This window comes from Gallinula chloropus, assembly GCF_964237585.1.
Source record: "Gallinula chloropus genome assembly, chromosome: 2".
Classification (NCBI taxonomy): domain Eukaryota; kingdom Metazoa; phylum Chordata; class Aves; order Gruiformes; family Rallidae; genus Gallinula; species Gallinula chloropus.
Window position 1 is genome coordinate 69,289,343 of NC_140086.1, and position 22,306 is coordinate 69,311,648.

The 22,306-nt window shown below is 40.3% G+C and overlaps 1 protein-coding gene across 1 annotated transcript in view; it reads right to left on the bottom strand.

Annotated features, from left to right (window-relative positions):
• Positions 1–22,306, bottom strand: part of LOC311205889 (poly(rC)-binding protein 3-like) — a gene marked incomplete at its 3' end in the record, with an annotated part of 138,321 nt that overhangs the window by 42,173 nt on the left and 73,842 nt on the right. Inside the window, exon 2 of the mRNA XM_084280415.1 lies at positions 12,116–12,268. Within this exon, the coding sequence (XP_084136541.1) occupies positions 12,116–12,193 (78 nt within the window). The 5' untranslated portion in view covers positions 12,194–12,268. The remainder of the gene's footprint in view (positions 1–12,115; positions 12,269–22,306) is intronic.

The window sequence follows — 22,306 nt, forward strand, 5'->3', positions numbered from 1 at the left end:
CAAATTATCCCACATCTTGTTATATGTGCGTTTAGGTCACTCCTTTTCCTGTGGCTGAGATGGCCTTACCAGTATGCTGTGTAGGCTCTTCAGTGAGGTGCAGCTTTTTTGGTAGCAGTGACACAGATCTGGGACACCCATTCCACAACATTTTTAAGATTTGGTTTGTTTTTTATGTATTATCACTACCTGTCAACCTGCCTGTAACTTTGAATGGAATTAAACAATACAGGGAGTAAGAGTCTCAGTGATGAGAAGCCTTGACAATCCTTCATGTCTGGTAGTTCCTATCTGCCCACTCAGCACATTCAGCTGCTTTACCTTGGAAACTTTTTCCATTCTTCTCAATGCCAGCTTTTAGACCTAATTTCTTTTGGAAAACAGACTGTTAGGAGACAGAAGGACCTTTTGTGATGGGTGAAAGTATTTTATACCAATCACTATGGGCAAACAACCATATTTCAGTCTGTGGTGTAATTTCACTTTTTGTATATCTGAAGTCTCTTTAGAAGCTATAGGCCTGACCTTGAACCTCCAAAGCTCTTCCAGAATACACTTTGTAAGAAATGTATCCCAATACATTTGATCATCCTGGGTCTTCATGAGAGATGCTGTTCTCTCAGAAATGTATGGATGGGCTATGGCCAATAAGAACAAAGATACGTTCCTTGGAAATAGGAAAAGATACTTTCTCTTTGGACACAGAAAAGCAACATACTTTTTGTATCCCTAGTAAAAAAGACGTTCTGTTTCAGACAAGGTTAATTGGAATATTTAAACAAGCAGAGAAGAGCACAAAATATTAGGATTCTCAAGCTGCTTGTTCCACTGAAGTCTGTGGGAGTTTTGCTATTGATTTCAGTGGGGACAGGAATTAGACCTGACTGATTATCACCTTGTTATTACCAAAGAGTACAAGCTGCCAAAGAACTGAGCGAGCAAACAGTGTGAATCCCACTGAGAGAAAAACATTTCAGTGCAACTGGTGACCAGTTCCTTGGAACATAATAGCAAATGTCACTGTAATGCTACAGACCATTTCAAACCACCCCCTAAGTTTAAAACTTATTCTGCAAGGATCCAGCTTCAAAATATCGAAGCAAACGCCACCTCTCCTGCACTGGGAGTTGGGATTCTGCTTGGAAATGTGAGGGAAGGGAAACAGTTAGTTGTTCCTAATTTCTCCAGAATTTTGATCCATACAAATTACTTCCAAAAAGAGACAAAATCTAAAACTGTTCTAAATGGGTCACTTTAATAATTTTTGGGCTTTAGCTGTTTCTAGAAAAGCTCCCATAAGCACTGGGAGCAGATCATGTCTTTAGGGTGAGAAACCTACCTCTGCCATGTATTAAATAAGAAGATTCTTTACGCCTCATTCTCCAATCGATCAATGCTATTTCATCAAACCTTTAATGTTTCTTTATACAGCCCAGTATTTGTCTCATAGAGATTCTTATATGACTCTAAATTAAGTATAGTGCTTAATGAGATAACTAAAATAATTTTTATGAAACTCAAATTTTCTCAATATTTTTAGCCAAGTTTACTTTGGGGGCTTTATCTTCTTCTTCAGATGTTTCTAAACCTGCCAGATGCCAAACTGTGCTCTAGGTGATTGCATGAGACTGCAGGGATTGGGCGTCCATCACCTATATCAGTTTATTAAAAATTAGGAGTCTAGTGTAATCCAGGCACACAGCCGCCTCTGCATCCCAGGGAGAAGGATCACAGGGGATGTCTTGTTCCTAAAAGAAGATGGAAGAAATGTATTCCAGAGGGTTTTGCCTTTCTCTATCCGCAGAAGAACCCTAGATTTACACTAACATACCTGAAGTGAGAGGAATTCTATGCTCAATGTCAAATTCAGCCTCAGTAAAGGTCAGACAGGAGTTTGATTTGCTGTCCCAGCAAATAATTGCCTCCTAGAATATACTAATAACTCTTGAACTGTTTGCTGTTTTCCAATGCTCAGGAATATAAACTAAAGATAAGCCTTTATGATCAATTTCAGATTGATTCACTGACTAACCATCTACTCATAAACATGATGTGAAATGTGTTATATGGAAACAGTTACTGAGTTTCAGATAATCACAATTTGATAGCTGACTGAAAAGCAGTGAGTAAAGATAAAAAGGGAAAGCTATGAATGGGGGAACAAAAACTCAGGAGGAGGAAGACAAGTCAGTCCAAGGTAGCCCTTCAGACTGATGCCAGAACTGAAAGTTCTACCCAAACCAAACTCCTTGGCCTCAACATACAAACACCCTCCTGTCAGAAGCAGACATGCCACAGCAACCATCCTGGATGAATAGGATGCCTCCAAAAAGCTACAAGTATGTGCTTGCCTACTGATATGTATCCACAAATACATAAGCATACATTGCATTTATATATTTGTGTGTGAAGTCAATACAGACACACAGGCACCAAAGAGAGAGATATGAATTTTCCTTTGAGAAATGACAGCAGTTTGGGTTGTCTATCCTGACAGGGGCCTGAGTTTCAGACCGTGTGGATCCTAGGTAAGGCTTTCCAAAGGACCTATCTTCAGGTGGCAGTATCTCAAGCAGGACAGCTTCACACTTGGACTCCAACAGTGTCACTTGGGAAAAACTCAGGAAAAATTTGAAATGCACGTGCTGATTTCTAATAGCCTGAAAATAATTCTTCAGCTTGGGGTACTGAGATGATTTGTGTTTATGATTCTCTTTAGTATGCCATTTCTAATAAAACAGATAAGCTGACAAGAGGTGAACCTCAAAACCAAGCACTGGAAGATTGCTCAGTGTCAGCAAAGCATATTGCTAGTCAACCACCTAAGGAAAAGCAATGGTAAAAATCAGGGAATGCTTCCTTTCCTACTGAAATGAAGCACATGATATTATTTGTACATCTCATTCACATGGATGGGATGAGTTTTACTGTTGATGGACACCTGGGGAGTGGTGGGTCCATTACCGAGCAGAAAGCTATTTCTGCAGTTTTTGCATCACCTGTGGTCACCTGAGGACAAGGCGGCACCTGCAGAACAAAAGGTGGCAGCAGAGAAGTCTGTGAGCCAAGGCTTGTGCTTGGCTCTTGCAAATGACTAAACAAAGGTATAAAATAGGCTGTAGGAGAAAGCTATTTACTAATCAATTATCTGCTGTGCCTTTTGAATAAAATATTAAATTAGTCATGTTAAGAAAGCAAGAGGCTTAACAAACGGTAACGAACCTTATTTAAAGATTAACCTTTGATCTGTAAACATAATACTTGGAAGTCTGTCATTTTTCTAAGTGTGAGGCTGGTTTAATAGTTACTGTTTCCCAAGAAATCAAAACAAAACAAGTAGCCTTTCTGAGAGGACATAAAAGCACAGGGGCACTATGGGGCGAGCAGAACACTAACCTCTCAGGTGCCCTGACATAAAGCCACATCTAAAAGGAAAATGCATTTAAGAAATAATGTAAGAATAAATACTTTCACCCCAAAGCATCTTACAAAGCACAGGCCGCATCGTAAGGCCTGAATTTGTTCCATTCAATTTCAATTGCATACATCTACCTGCTTTCTATGAGCATAGAACCAGTAGGACTGGACTCTACAAACAAAAAAGCCTGCTGGAAAAGCATTGAAAGGAAAGAAATGCAGCCTTCCACAGTGGGGAAGCACATCCATCATAGGACAAGGAGGGATCCTGGCAACAGCAAACAACATCTGTTCTGATAAAGTTTTCTAGATCAGCACCAGCTGTCTTTCCCCCAGCCATAAAGAGGCCTGACGTAACCCAACTCTCTCTCTTTGCCTTGTTCTGAGGTTAGATGTGCCAGTACTTCTATGAGCTCCTGAAGACACTTGCATGGAAGACCTCGGGTACCTGTTCCATGAAGATGTTCTGAACAATGTGTTTGTAGGGCATCAATATCTTTCAAAGGCTGGGAAAAAAAGCCTTAGTCAGTTTTGGGAAACATGATGTTTCCCAAACATCTACCTCAGGGAACAAACGGCTGCCTCAGGGAAACTGAGAGTCTGATTTGTGTTCTGGGATTATGTGGGATTAGCCTCACTGACACGGGAGATCTCATGTTCCTAGGTGATGCTTCAGTGGCCCCTGCCTGATACTAACAGCCCTAATTTAGCAAGACACGGCAGTCCAAAGGCCTTACTAAGACAGATCTCGTGCTAACAAATTTGGTCGTATATTAGGAAACCTTCAAATTATGGTCTTTCTGATGGAGATGCCAGTGTTATGAGCCTGCCACAAGTCCATCTAGCACTTTTGAGGGTGGCTGTGCCAATGGGTATTTGTCATTTGCTTTTTGACAGTAGATGGGTAACCAATTTACATTCAATTTCACACCGAACTTCCCAGCCTTCTCCCCCCGAAAAAATACCAAAACCAAGTTCTGCCCCTTTGGTTATCCCTCCACCTGTGATGCTGAAGCAGCAACACTGACTAAGGTGTGTGCCTTCTGCAATCCTAGTTAATTACAGCTGTGGACCAATGAGGAGATTCTGTTTGACAGAAGTGGGAAAATTTAGCTACAGAGATTGGTTTTGGGGACATACAGGTCCCAGGGGCTGAGGGAAAAGACTAGTGTCCTTTCCATTGATTTTTTTTTTTGGCTAGTGAGAAACTCTCAGCTGTTACTACAAACACACTAGCAGGAGATCCATCTTGTGGCATGTATTTGCACGCAGAGTTTTGTTCCATGACTAGAGCTCTCTGGTACCACAGTAATGCAAGCAAACAAAACAAGAACTATAATAGCAATAGGCAGGACAGTCAATCCTCATAATACCCTGACAATGTTCGTGGAAACTAGAAAGAACAGAACATTGGCTTGGTTGGTATTATACGGCTTGGATTGAATTACTGAAAAGGTGACTCTTAAAGCCACTTTGTTGTATGCTGTATTTTAACAATATAATAGGGGAGGAGAAGGGCATTACCTTCAAGATGGGGAAAAATATTCCTGTGCTAGCTGTACAATATTTCAGGGGGCAATTAGACACAAAAAAGTGGCCACTAATAGAAATGCTAAAACTATATTATCTATATTGATGAAAACAGCGTTTTCTCCATTATTTTATTCTGTCTGTATTTGAGCCATTAAGTGTGAACAATCACCATAATGTGTCTAAATTGTCTTTTTCTTGGAAAAAATTCTATATGTAACATCATCAAGTAATCACCAACATGTCTGAAAGTCACCACTGAAGCTGGATATAAGTCTGCTATAACCAGTCCTTCCAGCGCCACAAGGCACCCACTCAAAACTGCTGAAACCGCTGGGAGACAGAGTTCCTCAGGGCATCCAAAATTAAGCTCTAAGTACTGGAAGTTTAGTTCCTAAAAATCAAGACAGAGAGTTCTGTCCAAACCTGACTGCAGGTGCATTTTCTAATTCACTGCTGCAAAAACCATGAGAAATCTATCATTGTGCAAATGTTATCAGGGAAGGAAAAGCTCCACTCAGTTATATCTTTCCTCCATCAGTGGACATTATACATTCTACACAGTGCATGTACAGATGTGTTTAAAAACCACTTAGGAGAATTCCAGAACCTCATAAAAATCTCACTACTAGGAATTTCTCTTGGGAATTCCCTTATTAGGACTTACTTTAAAAAATACATTTTATCCCAATATACACATAGGATACCATATATATTATATCACTCAAAATTACGACACTCCATTACATTCATAGTTATTGTTTCTGGGTATTTATGAGAATGTCTGAAGAAAGCTAAACCCAGTCTCCTCAGCCTCCTAAAACGTTATTATTTCTCTGTGAATTCCCTCTTTGCTCAGTTCTCAACATCACTCAGGCACGTGGCACCTGCTGCTCACCACTGAGCTGCAGGTGTGATTTGGCCAGAAGAAGGGTGAGGTAGTTACTGTCTCTTTGCCCCATGATGCACTGACACCATACATCCAAGATTGCATATGCTGTTGCTACAGTAGCTTTTCTTTCCAACCCGGCATATCCCAAATGTGCCACTCTCCAGACGCTGCCACTTCTAATGCCTTTCAGCCATTTATGCTTCCCAGCTTTCCTTCTCTCACTGAACAGGTATCTTCTAAATTACCTTCTCCAGTTAATTGCCTCAACTCTCCAATTTAAACCTCTCACTATTTGGCAAGAGTCTTACTTCCCTACCAGTTTTCCCTTCCCTCTTTCATCTTACCTGTAAATTATTTCCTTGTTCTTCCTAACCATCTGACTTTATTAACACATTTTGTTTTCTATTTCTGAACTCCTTCTCCTCTCTCTAAAAGATTCCTCAGGCTCAGTATGCTACTACATTCTACTTTGGTTTCTTGCAGACTTCACTGCACCCACTCTGGTTTAAAGGACGCACACCTTCACGGAGTGCCTTTGGAGATGATGCATCTTTTCTTCTGCGGGTTTGTACGGGATGGAGGAAGCAGAGACTCCCGCGCCGCCTCTAGGAGATGGAGAGCAAAGTGGATTCATGACCCTGCTGCCTTTTCCATGCTGGCACACTAGCATTTTCTCATCTTCCACCTCTCAGACTCGAATTTTAAATCTCCATTAAGCAGCTTTCCTAAAATTTAACACCTTTCTACCAGCACAGCCTTTTTACTACCCACATCTAATATTAACCTTCAATGGTGAGTCTCTAGGGTCTTAATCAGCCTGTTAACACTGGCTGTGTACAAATCCAAACCAGGCGTTACCCCGTGTAATCATTATCCAGTATAGCCGAAGTAGGTTTCTTTTTCAAGAGTTATTTCTTTCTGGGAATGAACTGACCAAAACTAGAACAAGAGCACTGCAGATGTCAAGTGCTGAGATATGTTGGCAGAGACCTGCAGGCAAAGCTATGATTTTCTACAATCCTCCAACCTCATTACCTGTGGCAGTAAGCAAGAAAAATAGCCACGGGAATAAAAAAAAAACCAGAAGCAGCAAAAGGTGGGGAAGGAATGGTAAGAGAGAAGCATCGAGCTCCATCAAAGACCCTACAGCACACAGGCAGGCAAAAGAAGTTTCATTTTGACATAAACTAAAGAAGGAAGAAAAAGCAAAAGGCAGGTTTCTCTTGGAACCTGAGCTCTGCCTTTCCTTACGGGGAGCTCTGATAGCTGGGAAGTGTTTGCCCATGAATGTTCACACACTCGGTTTGTGTTCTGTAAGTCCTTCAAAAATGTCAATCCAGTCTGAGTAAACGCTGCCAATTTTGACTTCATGGGAAGCAGAGATTTTGTAATCGCTGCAATATTTTAATACTACCCAGAAACTCTACTTTTACAGTAGACAAAGGTAATAAAATCTCCATTATCTGCTGCCCTATACAGTGATTTTACTTACGTTACTCCAAGAAACAGCAGGAATTTGATGGAAAATACAGAAGTAGGGCAATGTAAATAGCTCCTGCATATTCCCTGTTCTTTGCTACTGAAATGCATGGAGCAGCTTTATCCCTTAATGTGATGTGTTTTTCTCATTAATAAAAGATGAAAATAATGCATCTCTGCATTATTTAATATGTATGTATCCAGCTCCTGCCCATGCTTCAGAAGGTTCTTCTGTTCCTGCCCTCTCCATAGCAGCATTCAGGTAACTCAGCCAAAAAGGCCCTGGGTTGCAGAGGCTACATTGCCATGGCAGCTTTATGGGATGTGTTTGTTTTTGTCTAACTTGTCCTTAAAAACCTCCAGTGATGAATGCTGTGGCATGCCCGGGCAGCCTCTTCCCCTCCTCACACATTTGCATAAGACGTTTTTCTTAATTTTGCTTTTAAATTTCATTGGAAACAGAGACAGTTGTTTCTCTGTGGATGCAAGGAACATCTGAGCACTGCCCTTGTAGCGTACTCCCTAGCACCTGCCCTCTAATTCTTTGCAGGAAAGCATGAGAAATGTTTTGTGTAGCTCCTGGTTTCTCTTCAGGGCTGTCACACCATCATAACTTTTTTACTGATGTAACATGGTGCAAGATGAAAATTAGACCTTTCATTTTACACTATCACACGGCCTCTGAAGTCCCGGCTTAGGAGGACACCTTTCATATCAGGCCCTGGAAACATTTGCCCTGAGGTTAACCTTTCATACCTTGCAGTGGTTGGCTTTTTGCTGGGTCTGCACAAGCCTTTCTGCTGCTTCCACTGAGAAAAAAAAAAGGGTTGCCTTCCCCTAACATCCCATTTTCTGCCCTGAGAAAAAATCAAGGCTGTGCCTTGCCTTGTTGCCTGTCAACTGCTCCCAAATCTTGCTAAGCTGTGGAGCTGGTCTTACAAGTGGCCACATCAGCCTCTTCTGTAGGAGTCTGCACAGAGCCCTGAAGGAGGTCACCTCGACCCAGAGCTCCTCTTTCTCCACAGCAAGATAAAATAACAGAGATGATGAGCACAGTGTCCTACCTGCATTATGGGGAGCTCAGGACCATTCCTACCTGTTTTCCTTTCACCAGACGCTAATGTCATCTTTGACTTTTGCTATCTGTTTTGTTTGTTGTTGTTAAAAATGCTCTTTTACTCCATACCCTCTGGCAGAGGCCTGCCCATTTGTTCAAGTCCTGATTTTTCTGTCTGCAGGTAGAGAATTTAACTTAATTGCATAATTAAGATGTCCATCCTTGACTTAAAGCTCCTATACAATTCACATGAAAAGCACATGCTGAAAACTTCCCAGCTTTGCAGGATTTGCAGCCTAGATAACGAAGCATAGTAGCTCAAGTCATGGACTTTCAATCAAAATGAACGCAAATACCACAAAGCTCATAGACCTTCACTATGCCAAGGAATCCTGGTAACAAAGGTTTAGAGATAGAGTTAAAGATAGTGGGAACAGGCCCTCACATTTCTATGAAGTACATTAATAAATATAACTTTAAAATAAATATAACTTGAAATCTTACTCTAAAATTATCCAACTGAATCCAGTTTGCTACCACTATTCTTAAAACAACCTGTTAGTTCCCTTCTTCTCTTCCAAGTTATGACCAGTTATTTACAGCACAAACTCTGCTTCAGTTAATTGTTGTATCTAGAAATACTAATTAGAAATCAGCGATTTCCACTGATGGCATTAACACAACAAATCTTAAGGAAGAGCCTAGAAACACGTTTCTTCTTCTTTTTCAGAAGCTCTTGCAGCTTTCAGAGTGACGTTCTCACACTGAGTTCATAGAGACTCAGACATCCTTCGTTCCTCTATATTAACATTCACAGAACTGACATCAAAGAAGCCATAAGGGACTGACTTTTATCACCAAAATAAATTTTGATTTAATGTACTCTTTGCAGTACTTAGGCACAATAGGATACACGATTAGAGCATAGTAGAGTTAACAGTATGCCCATTGTGCCTTGTTAACTGAGGATGCATGGTATACTCCCACTTAAAATTTGAACTTTGTAGCTTTTACGGGTTTAATTTAGACTCTTGGGGCTTCATAGGAATTGAAGATTCAACACGTAACATCCATTATTGTTAAAAGTGGTTGCACATACAGTCATTTATGTTTAACACAGAAAATTAGTGCTTTCTAATTTAATTTCTGATTACTATAACTTTTGTCTAAAACCACCCCTAGTCCAAAGTTTAACTAAAATGTCTTGGAAATGATAAATACTTAATTTTTGCTTTAATCGCATGATTCTGAAAGAAGCAGAGTGAAGCACACCTAAGAACATGGGATTTTGACTGAAACCAGTAGGGTTACTTAAACCCACCAGAATAAGGATGTGTTCAAATGGTTTTCTGGATTGGGACCAGAATCCAGTAGAACCAAACCCTAAGACTCAAGTTTCACTGCTGACATGCGCACAGATTTTAGGTGGGTTTGGTAAGAGAGACTGTTATTAAATTTGTTTGACGGATCCCTATTTAAGATGCAGATTTTACACACCAGATGCCTGCCTGAAGTTGAATATTTCAGTGGTGAAAAAAAAATCAAACAAAATGGTTCAATCATTTCAGAGAAAATTCATAATTTGATCTGACATGGCCTAATTTGTGAGGTTTTTAATTTGCAAACTTAATCTGTACTCCTGTATACTTCTTACTAGCTCTATCAGTAAAATAGAGAGATACCTTAGTCTCCTATTTGTGCTATGGGTATGTCATATGCGTGTTCCTGCCACAGGTCAAAGCATGCTCTGTTTTAAAATGTAAATTTATTTGTAACTAGAATTAAATTTCAGGAGTAAAACTACTTCTTTTTAGAAGATCTACATATACAAATTTGATCTCCAGAATTAAAGGCAGTGGATGTTGTCTACCTGGGCTTTAATAATGCCTTTGACATTGTTTCCCATGGCATTTCCCTGGCTGCTCATGGCCTGGACAGGCATACTCTTTGCTGGGTAAAACACTGTCTGGATGGACGGTATATATATGGCCGGGCCTAAAGAGTTGTGGTGAACAGAGTTAAATCCAGTCAGCAGCCGGTCACAGGTGGTGTTCCCCAGGGCTCTCTGCTGGGGCCTGTTCTCTCTAATATCTTTATCACAGTCTGGATGGGGGGATTGAGTGAGTGTGTCCTCAGTAAGTTTGCAGATGACACTAAACTGGGTGGGAGTGTCCATCTGCTTGAGGGTAGGAAGGCTCTACAGAGGGACAGGCTGGATCAATGGGCTGAGTCAACTCTATTAGGTTTAACAAGGCCAACTGTGGGTCCCTGCAACTGGATCACAACCACCCCATGCAGCGCTACAGCTGGAAAGCCGCCTGGCAGAAAAGGACCTGAGGGTGCTGGTTGACAGCCCCCTGGGAAAATGAACAGGCAGTGTGTCCAGGTGGCCAAAGTAGCCAACAGCATCCTGGCCTGTATCAGGAATTGTGGGGCCAGCAGCAGTTGGGAAGCGGTCATGCCCCTGTACTCGGCTCTGGTGAGGCCACACTTCAAATGCTGTGTTCAGTTTTGAGCCCCTCAGTACAAGAAGGACTTTGAGCTGCTGGAGCGTGTCCAGAGAAGGGCAATGACACTAGTACGGGGTGTGGTGTGCAAGGCTTATGAGGAGTAGCTGAGGGAGCTGGGTTTGTTTACTCTGCAGAAGAGTAAGGGGAGACCTTACCACTCTCTGCCACTACCTCAAAGGAGGTTGTAATGAGGTGTGTGATGGTCTCTCCTAACAAGTGATAGGACAAGAGGAAGTGGCCTTAAATTGCTCTGAGGAAGTTTAAATTGGATATCAGGAAAAATGTCTTCACAGAAATCATTATCAAGCACTGGAACCTGAAGGTATTTAAAAGGTGCTTAGATGTGGTACTTCAGGACATGGTTTAGTGGTGGGCATGGCAGTGCTAGGTTATGGTTGGACTCAATGATTTTAAAGGTTTTTTTTGTCCAACCTAAATGATTCTATGCTATATACTTACTGCCCCTTGTCAAGAGCCAGACCCATTTCCTTCAATAAGGCATTCACTCATTAAGCTTAAAAATGCCTGGTGTTGCCTGATGTTAATAATACAAAACAACCTACAAAACGTGGTTTTTAAGTCCATTCTGTGATCTGGAAATGTGAAATAAACAGCTATCAGACTGTAAAGTTTGACAACACCGAATTGGCACTTCATCCGTGGCACAGATTTCACACTTATCTGCATGCTTAAGTGCTGCACTGGACAGAAATGAAATGACAGTCAACCTTTCAAAAAAACCCCAAAACCCCACAGGGGACCCAGATGAATGCTTGATATATCAGGGAGTTTGTTCTAAGATGCTACATTGGAGTAACAAAAAATCTGTGGCAATTATTTCACACACTTTGATGTTCTTGTATCTTAACCCTCCCCTGCAAAATCCAGCAAATGATGAGGAAGGCTGTATGTGGGTCAGCTTTAGTTAGGGCCCGCCTAATTTGGCTAAGCATTAATGAAAGAACTCTTTTTTTTGCTGCTGGATCTGCTCAAAATGGGTCTGTTCCAAGCAGGGTTTGTTCTCAATGAACTCGGACTGCAGTGTAAACTTAAGCACGATGCCTTGAAAGGCAGGGGGTGGTTTTTCGGTCACGACAACAGTGTTTTTGATTCAAATCGAAGGGGGAAGAGGAGCAGACCCTCTGCCAATGCCACCGCGAGGCTGTGATGGTAACTGCACACACTCACTCAGTACACAGGTAACTGCTGTAGCAACAGTAAGTGCTTCACCTTGCCGTGCATGAGAAGGCGTATGGTAAGCGTGACATTGAGACCTCCTTCAGTCATTTTTGTGTCCTTCGTGTTCATCCTGGCCTTGTGTCTTCAATACTTGAAAGCAGCTTCGTTTTTCTTCTTTTTTTTTTCTTTTTCTATTCACTTAACCTATGAAGACAGAGAAAAAGAGTACCATTGAGTGGCTGAAGCTACTCTGAACTGAGAATATCATGTTGTACAAACCAATTAACATTCCTGCCTTTGATTTTCTCGACTAGAGTTTAGTCCTGAAAAGGCTCCTTTGATTATTATCCCTCCCAACCAACTCTTTAGCCCTTCACCAATTACAAATAAATTCCCTTTTGAAACCTTGAAAATTCTTTTAACATCCTGTATTTCAAAGCTGAAGGTACAGAGCACAACAGAGTGAAATATGAGGTTTTCTTCTAAACAGCACTTTCTGTCTGTTAACCTTTGCAGTATGGATAGGCAATACACACACACACATATATATATGCATTTTCATATGTGCCTGGTGCTGTTTTGATTTCTCTCCCTGCTACTACCTCTTTTGCTCTTTTTTTTTCTCTCTTGCAGAAGAGATATTTTTGTTTTCTCTCCAGCTAGAGAGAAATTAATTCTGAGCCTAAACACTGATCCCTGCCAGCAACAGCGGATGACACATTATCAAAGACATCTGAGTAACGAAAAGCCACTTGCTGCTGTAAATCTGGGCACTGTCTGTCTTTGTTGTTGTCTACCAGGCCCAGAGGTGGCTCAGACCCTCAAAGGCCAGAGCTGTGCTCCAGCCCCACATAGAGGGAAGAATTTTCTTAATTCCTAATGACAAATTGCAGATTTTCAGTCATTTACAAAGTCATAAATATCCTAAAATATTCATGAAACCTGCAAGGACTACCTTTGAAGGGATAAATAAGATGCATTATGAGTTTATTAATGCAAGGACATTTAGCAGTGCAAACAAAAATGGGAACAGGAAGGAATTTTACCAAAGGCCATCAAATTCCACAGTAGAAAAGGCTTATGGACTCCTTTAGTTTGTCCTTTTCAAGACTATATTATAAAGCATCAATCCTTTAAACAGACATCACAACTCTAAGTAACTCCCTCATATTAATGACACACCTCTTAGCTTTGCATCTTGGAGCTTCCCAAATATTTTGCTGCCTTGGGGCACTGGCTAATAAGCATACCCAAGGACAAACATTTTGTGGTTCAGAGTATACGAAGTGTCCCATCAGGGTAACAGGCTGCTGTCTCCTTGTGGAGACTTCCCAAGCACGGGTCCAACTACTTCAGGGACCTATGAGATGACTTCCCTGAAAATGTAGGCAGTAGCATCGCACAGACTGTTTTATCAACTGATTAAACTCAATCTTAAGAGCCACAAAGCTGAACATGTTATCTGTGAGAGATGTCAACAGCAGTGCTTAAAGAAAGAGCACAAAACCATGGATTGAGTCATCCCAGACAGACTGGTTTAGCTGCCAGCAAACAGCAATTCGGGGTCTTCTGACAGACTGCATCCAGATCACTATTTCAACAGCCAATGATGGACCACTCCTCCATGACCCATGGACCTGATGATCTCTTGAGGTCCCTTCCAACCCCTACAATTCTATGATTCTATGATTCTATGAATTGGTCTAATCCCTTCTTGAATCCATATTTCTGGCCTCCAAAAGTTCTGATCACATGATTAACTATTAGTGCAGAGAAAAAGTGCCTTAAACCTGCTGAATGTATATTATATGAAGACCACCCCAGAAAGTCACTTCTCTCATGGCTGATGCTTCCCACTCAGCCAAAGCTCCTGATGTTTTTGCCACTGGGAAATAAAGTGGAAGATGTAGACTTTTGTCTTAAGTCTCTGCAGGAGTACTTAGGACCACAGAGAGCTTCTGTGCCTCTGATGACTGTGAGAACAGGAGGCAGACTACTTGAGGAGTAGAGTTGAAAAGAAAGAGGGAGAAAGAGCAGTTTAAACTCTTCCTTCCTAAAATTCATGAGTCATGACCACAGAGCAGCTCCCATCTACCTGATCCATCACCTGAGCTCATTTTTCCTAGCCCAGCATGGACTTAGTGTATTTCATACCATATGTTCTATCACCCAGGCCATAGCCACTAAAATAAATCCCATTTATTCCACATCAGTAGGCTTACACTTGTATTGCACATCACCTATCTGTGTGGAAAAAGCAGGCAAGAAGTCTAACGGTGCCTGGGCGAGAAGGAAGAGAACTGAAGCAGCCTAGCCATGCCTCTGATGTGCCATGCATGCAAAGAGGCTGAGAGGGAAATGTCCCAAGGCAGCTGGTAGCAAATGACACAGACAGGTATTGGGCTGCATTATGCTTCTTTAAGGTCACTCCAGAACTCACAGTAAAATCTGCAAGTGGGTGACCATGACGGTCTCTACTGACAAGTGCAAAGGGAGGAGCAAATCTGGGACTGATTTCCAGACTAAAGAAAGAAATGGTCCCATGGTGCTCACCTGCTCCTTGCTGCTTGCTGAGGGAAATGCTCTGGCTCTGACAGCTCAAGCTCTGATCACCCCCCCCCCCCCCAAACCCAAATCAACACAAAACAACAAACAGGAGCACTTTGGTACATAAACGGTAGAATACATTTTGGCATTCAGACTCCTGGACCAATACAGGCCACGTGAGATCTCCAGAAAGCCATGGTAGTTTGGGGTTGGAAGATTTCACATAATGGATGTGTTTCAAGTACAAGCAAGGTATTTCAGACCACCTGTGGACCAAAATTTAGTGATGAAGGTATGGCTGTATATCTGATGAAATATATTCCCACATAGCAAAAATAATCCCTGACTGGACGCAGGTTTATAGTTGCCATGGCCTTTTCTTGCTGTGATGCTAAAGCACTACAGTCACTGTAGGAAAAAAGTTTGGAGAAAAGCCTACTCTCAGGCAACAAGACCACCCCCACCCAAACCTGACCTTTTCCAGATAAATCCTGAAGAAAAATCTGTATTTTTAGCTAACGCCTTTTAGGGTTTTTTGTGGATTTTTTGTTTGTTTTTAAAAAGAGGTTAAAAATAGAATTCTATCACAAATATTGTTAAAATACCACTACCATCTAATTTTTTTTGCAGCATTTTGTCTCTGCCCCTCCTCCCGACAAGCTCAAACTCTAGCACCTGGTACTGAGAAGCTGAACAGATGTCTGGGGGAGGTCTGAGAGTGTGTGTGCCTGCAAGGAGTTAGGCAGCTGTGTGAGATACAAAGGGAAGGAATTAAAAAAGGCAGCCTCACATGATAAGGAAGAATACGTGAACACTATACATATGTCATGAAGAGAGAGGAGTTTTTACTATGCCAGGTTATTTACAACTGCCTCAGTTGTCCCGAGAGTCTACATATTCTGGTAAAATATTTACAGCTACTAACTCCAGGACTATTAATTACCTGAGTGTTTCAGTTTTGAAGACAGATTAAAATAAAATGCATTGCTGTACTTTATTATTTTTAACTAATTAAAGCAGTTTTTTCAACAGGCATCATCACACACGTGCTGCTCTAGAACTCTGCGTGTCTGGGAGTGGCAGATGATGGCAGAATTAAAAAAAAATGCTTTCCTCTACAAAGCTTCCTACCAGTCAGCAATATATCCATGTATTTCTAAAACTGCTGCTGTAATATATGACCAGATCATGAATATTTAATCAGAAAAATAATTTCCCTCTGCTTTGCAATATCAGCATTTTGAACAATTTACTATGTCCCTGGCTTATGCTTGTCCCTCTGTGAGCAAACAAGGCTTGGTGAATAAGCTTTTCCTTTCTCAGGATGCCTGTGATGAGGTCCCATGGCTGCTCTGAGGGCTGGGGGAGCTGAGTTTCAGACTGTGAAAAAAAATAAAATCAACGTGTCACACTTTTTCTGAGACCAGAGGAAAGTCAGGGGACTCCACAGGTGATCAGACTGCAGGAGCTACAGTCAAGGGCACGGCTGAATATTGAGAGTGAGGGTTCATGCATTTTACCCTGCCTTCAAGAGGCAGCTGGCAATGACAGGACAGCCGGACAGCATCTTTCCTCTGACCTCAGGACTCAGGACTAGAATGCACAAAATCTAACATCCAAGGCTCTCCAGCTCCAGGTAAGAAGAAAAGAAAGTCATGCCCAGGGAACAAATGAAAGTAGATCGCATCAGACAAGTCCCAGTAAATAGCAGGGCTTTGCCTCTTCTGGGGCTGAGCATAAATTTTTGAAGGCATTTCCACTGCTGTTTATCATGTAAAAGGTAAAAATTTCTCTTGAGCTAGAAAGAAGCATCCAAAGGCATTAAAAGAAAAAAAATGGATAGGCTTATGGAAATGCATTTCATCTACAAGTCTGTGTTTCTACACATTTTTAATATTAGCTATCCCAAGCTGATATAAACCAGTATGTCCTATATGCTCAATATTCACTACCTGAGAAAAATCATTATTCTAACATGGCCGTTCAATAATTGTTGGTAGATTAAGTGACTAAAACAACAAGAAGCTAAGCCACGTGTTCATCAGACGGCTAGAAAGAACAGTGCAGCTCCTCAAGGATTTCATTGAATTGATGTATGTTACAAGATGAACTGCACAGCCAAAGGGCAGTGACACAACCCACACGCATGCACACATCCACATGGCTGAGGGGGCAGTGTGAGATGGCTGCCTGAGGCCTGAGACATGAAAAGTCAACCCTATAACCCTCTTTCATCCTACCCCTCCAGCCTACTAATCCCCTCCCAAGAAAATAAGCAGACCGTTGCAGACAACATGGCTATAGAGTGCTGAAATACATCTATCTATATGTATCTATATCTATATATCTAGATAGATATATCTTTGTGTGTGTGTTTTCAATCTCTAAGGTCACCACTTCAGGCATGAAGGATAAGACTCCACAGCAGGCTGGGATGCCAAAGATGAATAAAATCAACATAGTACCAAGGTAGACATCAGGCTATTGATCTCCGAGTTTAAAGCCACAATAAATTATTTGACATCTGTGAATCTGCCAAGAAAGCTACTCATCTGGAAGATCCAGAGGAATGAGAGGGAGGAGGGAGAAGAAAGAGCGTGCATGGGGTGAAATGGGACATAGCTGCACAGGCAGAGAGGTGAGCTGGAGAGGAAAGAGCTGCAGAGAGGAGAGAAGGAGAAAGGTAGAGAGAGAGCAGTTCAGATGGCTGATACAGGAATAATGTGAAAAGAATCAATGTGGAAGTGAAGTAAGGATTGCCTGAAAATATTCAAGGAGGTGTGTGCTCTGGTGTGTGAAATCTTGATGGAATGGTTGTTATATCTGAATCTGCCAGGAAAGGAACCTGGTCAGAGCACCCAGCACATCATTCCCTGCACTTGAGCCTTAAAAGGGACTCTTGACTAATTATGGTGCTTCATCACCATCAACAGAAAGATATAATTATGAATAAAGCAAGGAAGATAAAATTCAAAAGACCAAATTTCAGTTGTTCCACTGGGGAAAAAAGAAAGAAGAATATAAGAAAGAAAAAAGAAAGAGGGAAATTATAGTGACATTTAGCAGAAGTCATGTCTAAATGATGACATTTAAACTCAGCCAGCTAATTCCTATGTATCTGTAAGTTTAGAAAAATAAAGCTTCAAGAAGGGAAACTTAAGAACATCCAGTCTCTCACAGTAAATCTGTCATTTCCATAACATACGGAAACATCCCAGGGGACGTGTAGCTAAGCAGATGATCAAGCTGGATGGGGACCGGAAAAGGCAGAGGCTGAACAAGGAGACCAAGACATGAGCAGAGTAACCTAAAGTAAAAGAATTATTATCATGAGTTAGGAAGAGTTGGAAGTTGGACAGTAACACTGATGTTATAAGGAAATAGTTCAGAGTATAGTTTATTTAGCAGGAACTCTCTCTCTCTCTCTCAAAAAAAAAAAAAAGATAGTAAGAGTGAACAAAAATGAATGGAAAAAAACTGAAACATGGGAAGACATGAAAAGGCTGTAGCTAAGTCCTCTTGATCAGAATTCTCCAGGTGGAGGGACACCTCCTGGGAATTTGAAGAAAATTGCCAGGGATCATGATGAGAAGAAGGGACCTGTGGTTTCAGCAGAGCCGAGTTCTTGGGGGACAGATTTATGCTACTTAGACAATTTTAGTGTTTCATTTAAACCAGAGAGAATATAGAAAAGCAGAAGGACACTGAAAAGAACATAAGAAAAGTACTACAGGACAAGAACTGATAACACTATCAATTGAAATCAAAACGTTCTGCCATATATGTAAGGCTTTAAATTAAAAATAAGCTGTCTGCCACAGAAAGGTTTATGTTATCAAATGAAGAAATGACTGCTTTGCTTTCAAGTTTTTTGATAAGCTAAGCAATTATTATCTATGGCTTTTCACTTGAAAGCAACATCTCCGGATGTCAAAGGACTAAACAATGTAATTATACAGAAAATCACTGTCAGATTTTAAAAAAACCCCAACAACCTAACCTAAAGTGAAATAAAAAGCAAACCCTGCTCCACTTATTTTGCTTCGAGGAACTTCTTTTCAGAAATGGTGAAGAGTTATAACAATCAGCAGCTATTTATGGTCTCAGCTGAAGCGAAAGGCTGGACATTTGCTAAACATGCAGCTCCTTGGGTTTTGTGCCAACTGAAGGATGAAGACATCTAAACCGTATAGTTGTGAGGTTACTAAGAAGAAAAAAAGGTCACAGGATGCTCACAGAACAGTAATAACAACAACTCTTCAACGGACTTCTCTCCCAGTTACAATTATTTGGACAAGGAGAAATCATGGGTTTGAAGCACTCCAGCTTTATACAGATGCCTCACCAGGAGAATCTGATTAATGAACAATAGCTAAGGAAGCAGGTGCAATATTAACCTCTCTGCTTTAGCAGTGCCATCTCCCAGATTGCTAGAGAGGACTGTACACAAAGGAATGAGATTATACATTTTACTCACATCCTTATAATTTATATCCCAAAATAGATTTAATGTTAATCTCTAATACTTTAATGAAGTGAACAAGACCTGCTGAACCTGGCTTCATTAAATCATTGTAATCATGGCCAATTTTAAGGAAGCTGATAGGTGGGATGGATCAAAAAATACAGAAATGAAAATATAATTCTTTGTGTTAGCAGAACAAAAGGAGGTGTGGGGGTGTGTGTGTCTATGTATTCTGTCAGTTGTTAAAATGGATTTTCTCTTAAAAGATAAAATGAGATAAAGGAATAGCTCAAGAATGAAATTTAGAAGCTCTAGAGAGAACAAGGTTTCATAAATTCATACATCACATGCTCAGAGAGATCCAAGTAACAACTAACTAATAGGAAAGTAAGCTGAATACGGGACACTTAAAGAGCATCAGTTGAGTATACAGATACACAAAATATGTTTTACAAAAAAAAAAGGGGGCAAAATATAAACTTAAAAGCCAAAGGGGATCAAAGAACAGCACGTTATTTCATCAGTTAACAGCTACCAACACGACAGTTGCACACCGTAGCCAGCCATGTGCTCCTTTTACTAATTATTGTGGAATTCTCTGAGTCTCTGATATGCTAAGCTCTGTAGTTACTACAGATATCTGGAAGTAACAGGTTTGCCAAAGACCTGAAACTGATAAGGAAATGACAGACTGAAAAAAATAGCAGAACAACTTTTAAAGGCAATAGCAAGTACAACACCAGCCAGGAGTGCTGCCTTTGAATTGTAATTTCATGAAGTATGTAAAGTGGTACTAGTTTTTCCATGAGGGATATGGTTAATGTTATTTTGTCAGAGGAAGAGCCTATCCCTTTTGTAGAAGCAGCTGGTTTTGGGTTCTCCCTAAAACAAGAAATGCTGCTACCCTAACAGATAGTATAGTTATATCTGATTTGCCAGAGATCACTAGATGTCAAATAAACTTTGAAGAGAACAGCAGAAGAGTTGAGACTATTTTTTCTATTCTCAACTGATGGATGTTTAGCTGCTGAACTTGATGTATATGAGCCCCATTCTTCAACTGGACCACTTTTTCTCATGATGGCCAAAAAACATATGCTTCAGCCAATGCCACTGGTTGTTCCCTCTCTGATTTACTGAAGGAAATGAACAGCAATGTATCTGTTGACTCTTCTACTTAAAACATTTTTTGTAAAGCCTTTTGAGTAAACAGTGTGGCATCATGTATTTAGTACAGGAAGAAAACTCACAGAAGCACAATAAAGACTATTATCTCATTGTCCACAAAACTATTTCCTAATATGACCATTCAGTAATGAATTACTAGTCTAATACAAATTAATATCAAAATGTAATGCCGTGTGTGAGTGAGATAGTTACACACTTTGCCAAAAAACAGAAACTTGCCCAATCAGAAAACACCTTGTGGCAAACAAGTAATAAACAGCTGGAAATGAAGTCTCAGGAAATCTAGAAAAATTGCATAAAGGCCTTCAGCAAATGCCAAACAGATCTGGGATCCTGAGGGAAGTAAGTGATTTCCAGGCTGTGGAAAACACATTGATTCTTTTGCCAGTGATACCTTCCATCTTTCTAACTCTTTTTTTTTAAAATTCCTTTCTGTAACTATTCCAGAAAGAATTACCTTGGCAAGAATGTAGAGACCATCTTGACAATTTGCCATGAACAAAAAAAAGCACCAGAGTGTGCCTGTCAATACTTTGTGCAGATCCACTGGCCAACTAACTCTCCCACATATGTGAAAAAGCCAGGCAGCTAAAAGCTCTTGTAGATGGAAGCTGCTTTGTTAGTCTAATGAAACATAAATCCCTCCACAAATAAGAAAGTTGTGGCAGCCCACCATAAATTACTCTGTACAAATACTCTCTAGGAGTATTCAATGACAAGTTGAGGATGGACCAGAAGATGTTTTCTTTCCTTTCCAAATGGCATCCCATGCAATTAATTGTAGGCCTTACCATGGGCCTTGCAGTTTTCAAGATCAGGGAAGACAACACATGCATATGGTAGACCAGTTATTTAACAAAGAATGATTTCTATTATCTGTCATAGCTTTGACCACAAAACCAGCTTTACTTGTCACTTTATCCTGTGGCTCCAAACCCCTCAAGTTGAGCACTGTGTTTCTCAAGTCCTTCTTTGCTTTTATGTTAAGTTTTAAATTAAAACTTTGCTTTACTTGCTTATGTTCAACTAAGAAACAGACACTCCAACTAACTTGCATTAATCATTCCATATGGTCTGAGATAATAAATCTAATAAAGAAATGTACATATAAGTCACAGTGAAGGCAGAGAAAAAATTGAACAGAGCGCCAACAGCAGGGTAGTGGTCTCTCCAGCACAAAGAAGCTTACAAGAATGGCCTACCATACAAAAAACCACCTGTTCCTGAAAATAACCCTACTTTCTGGTCACCTAAATATTGTGAATGAATGTTAAATTATTTCTGCCCCAAAAGACATATGTATGACTTGGACATTCCATCAGTGAAATCTTTTTATTTTGAAATAATGTTTCACATGTAAATTTACCTCACTTTAACTCAAAGCAACTAAAAATGTTTTGGTGCTAATAAACTTGTCTTACTGATTTTTAAATAAATGAACTTGCACCAAAACAAAAGACTCGAGCCTAAGCAGATGTTCCTTTTTTCCATTTTTTTATATTGCTGAAAGACTACAGAAATTATTCGTATGGTCTATTTCCAAGTTATTTTAAGTGAACAAAATGTATATATGTATTTATTAAAATATATATATTTTATTATGGTATGCATATATGCATAGAATATGGCTAAATGATGGAAACTAAGCAAAATATATTTTTTACATGATAGATGTGAACAAATGTTAAAATATTACTGGAGCATGATGTACTAAGCAAGAATTAAGAATAGCATGATTTTTAAAAACATTTTAGAAAAATAGTCTCAGAAGTGAAGAATTATCATTTTGTTTGCCAGCACACTCAAGAGCACAGATAGCTTCTTACTGATCAAAGGAAAAAAATGCCCCAACCGAGTAGAGTGGTTCAAGAAATACGGGAGGCTCTTTAATGGGTAACACTAACCCCTCAAGTATGTTCTCACTGAGCACAGACGAATAAGATGCTTAAATATATCTGTTTCATCAATGTTGAAATGACATCTGGATTGGAATGGGTATTCATCCAACTGTTTTGTAAATGAAATATTTTGTAGACATACCT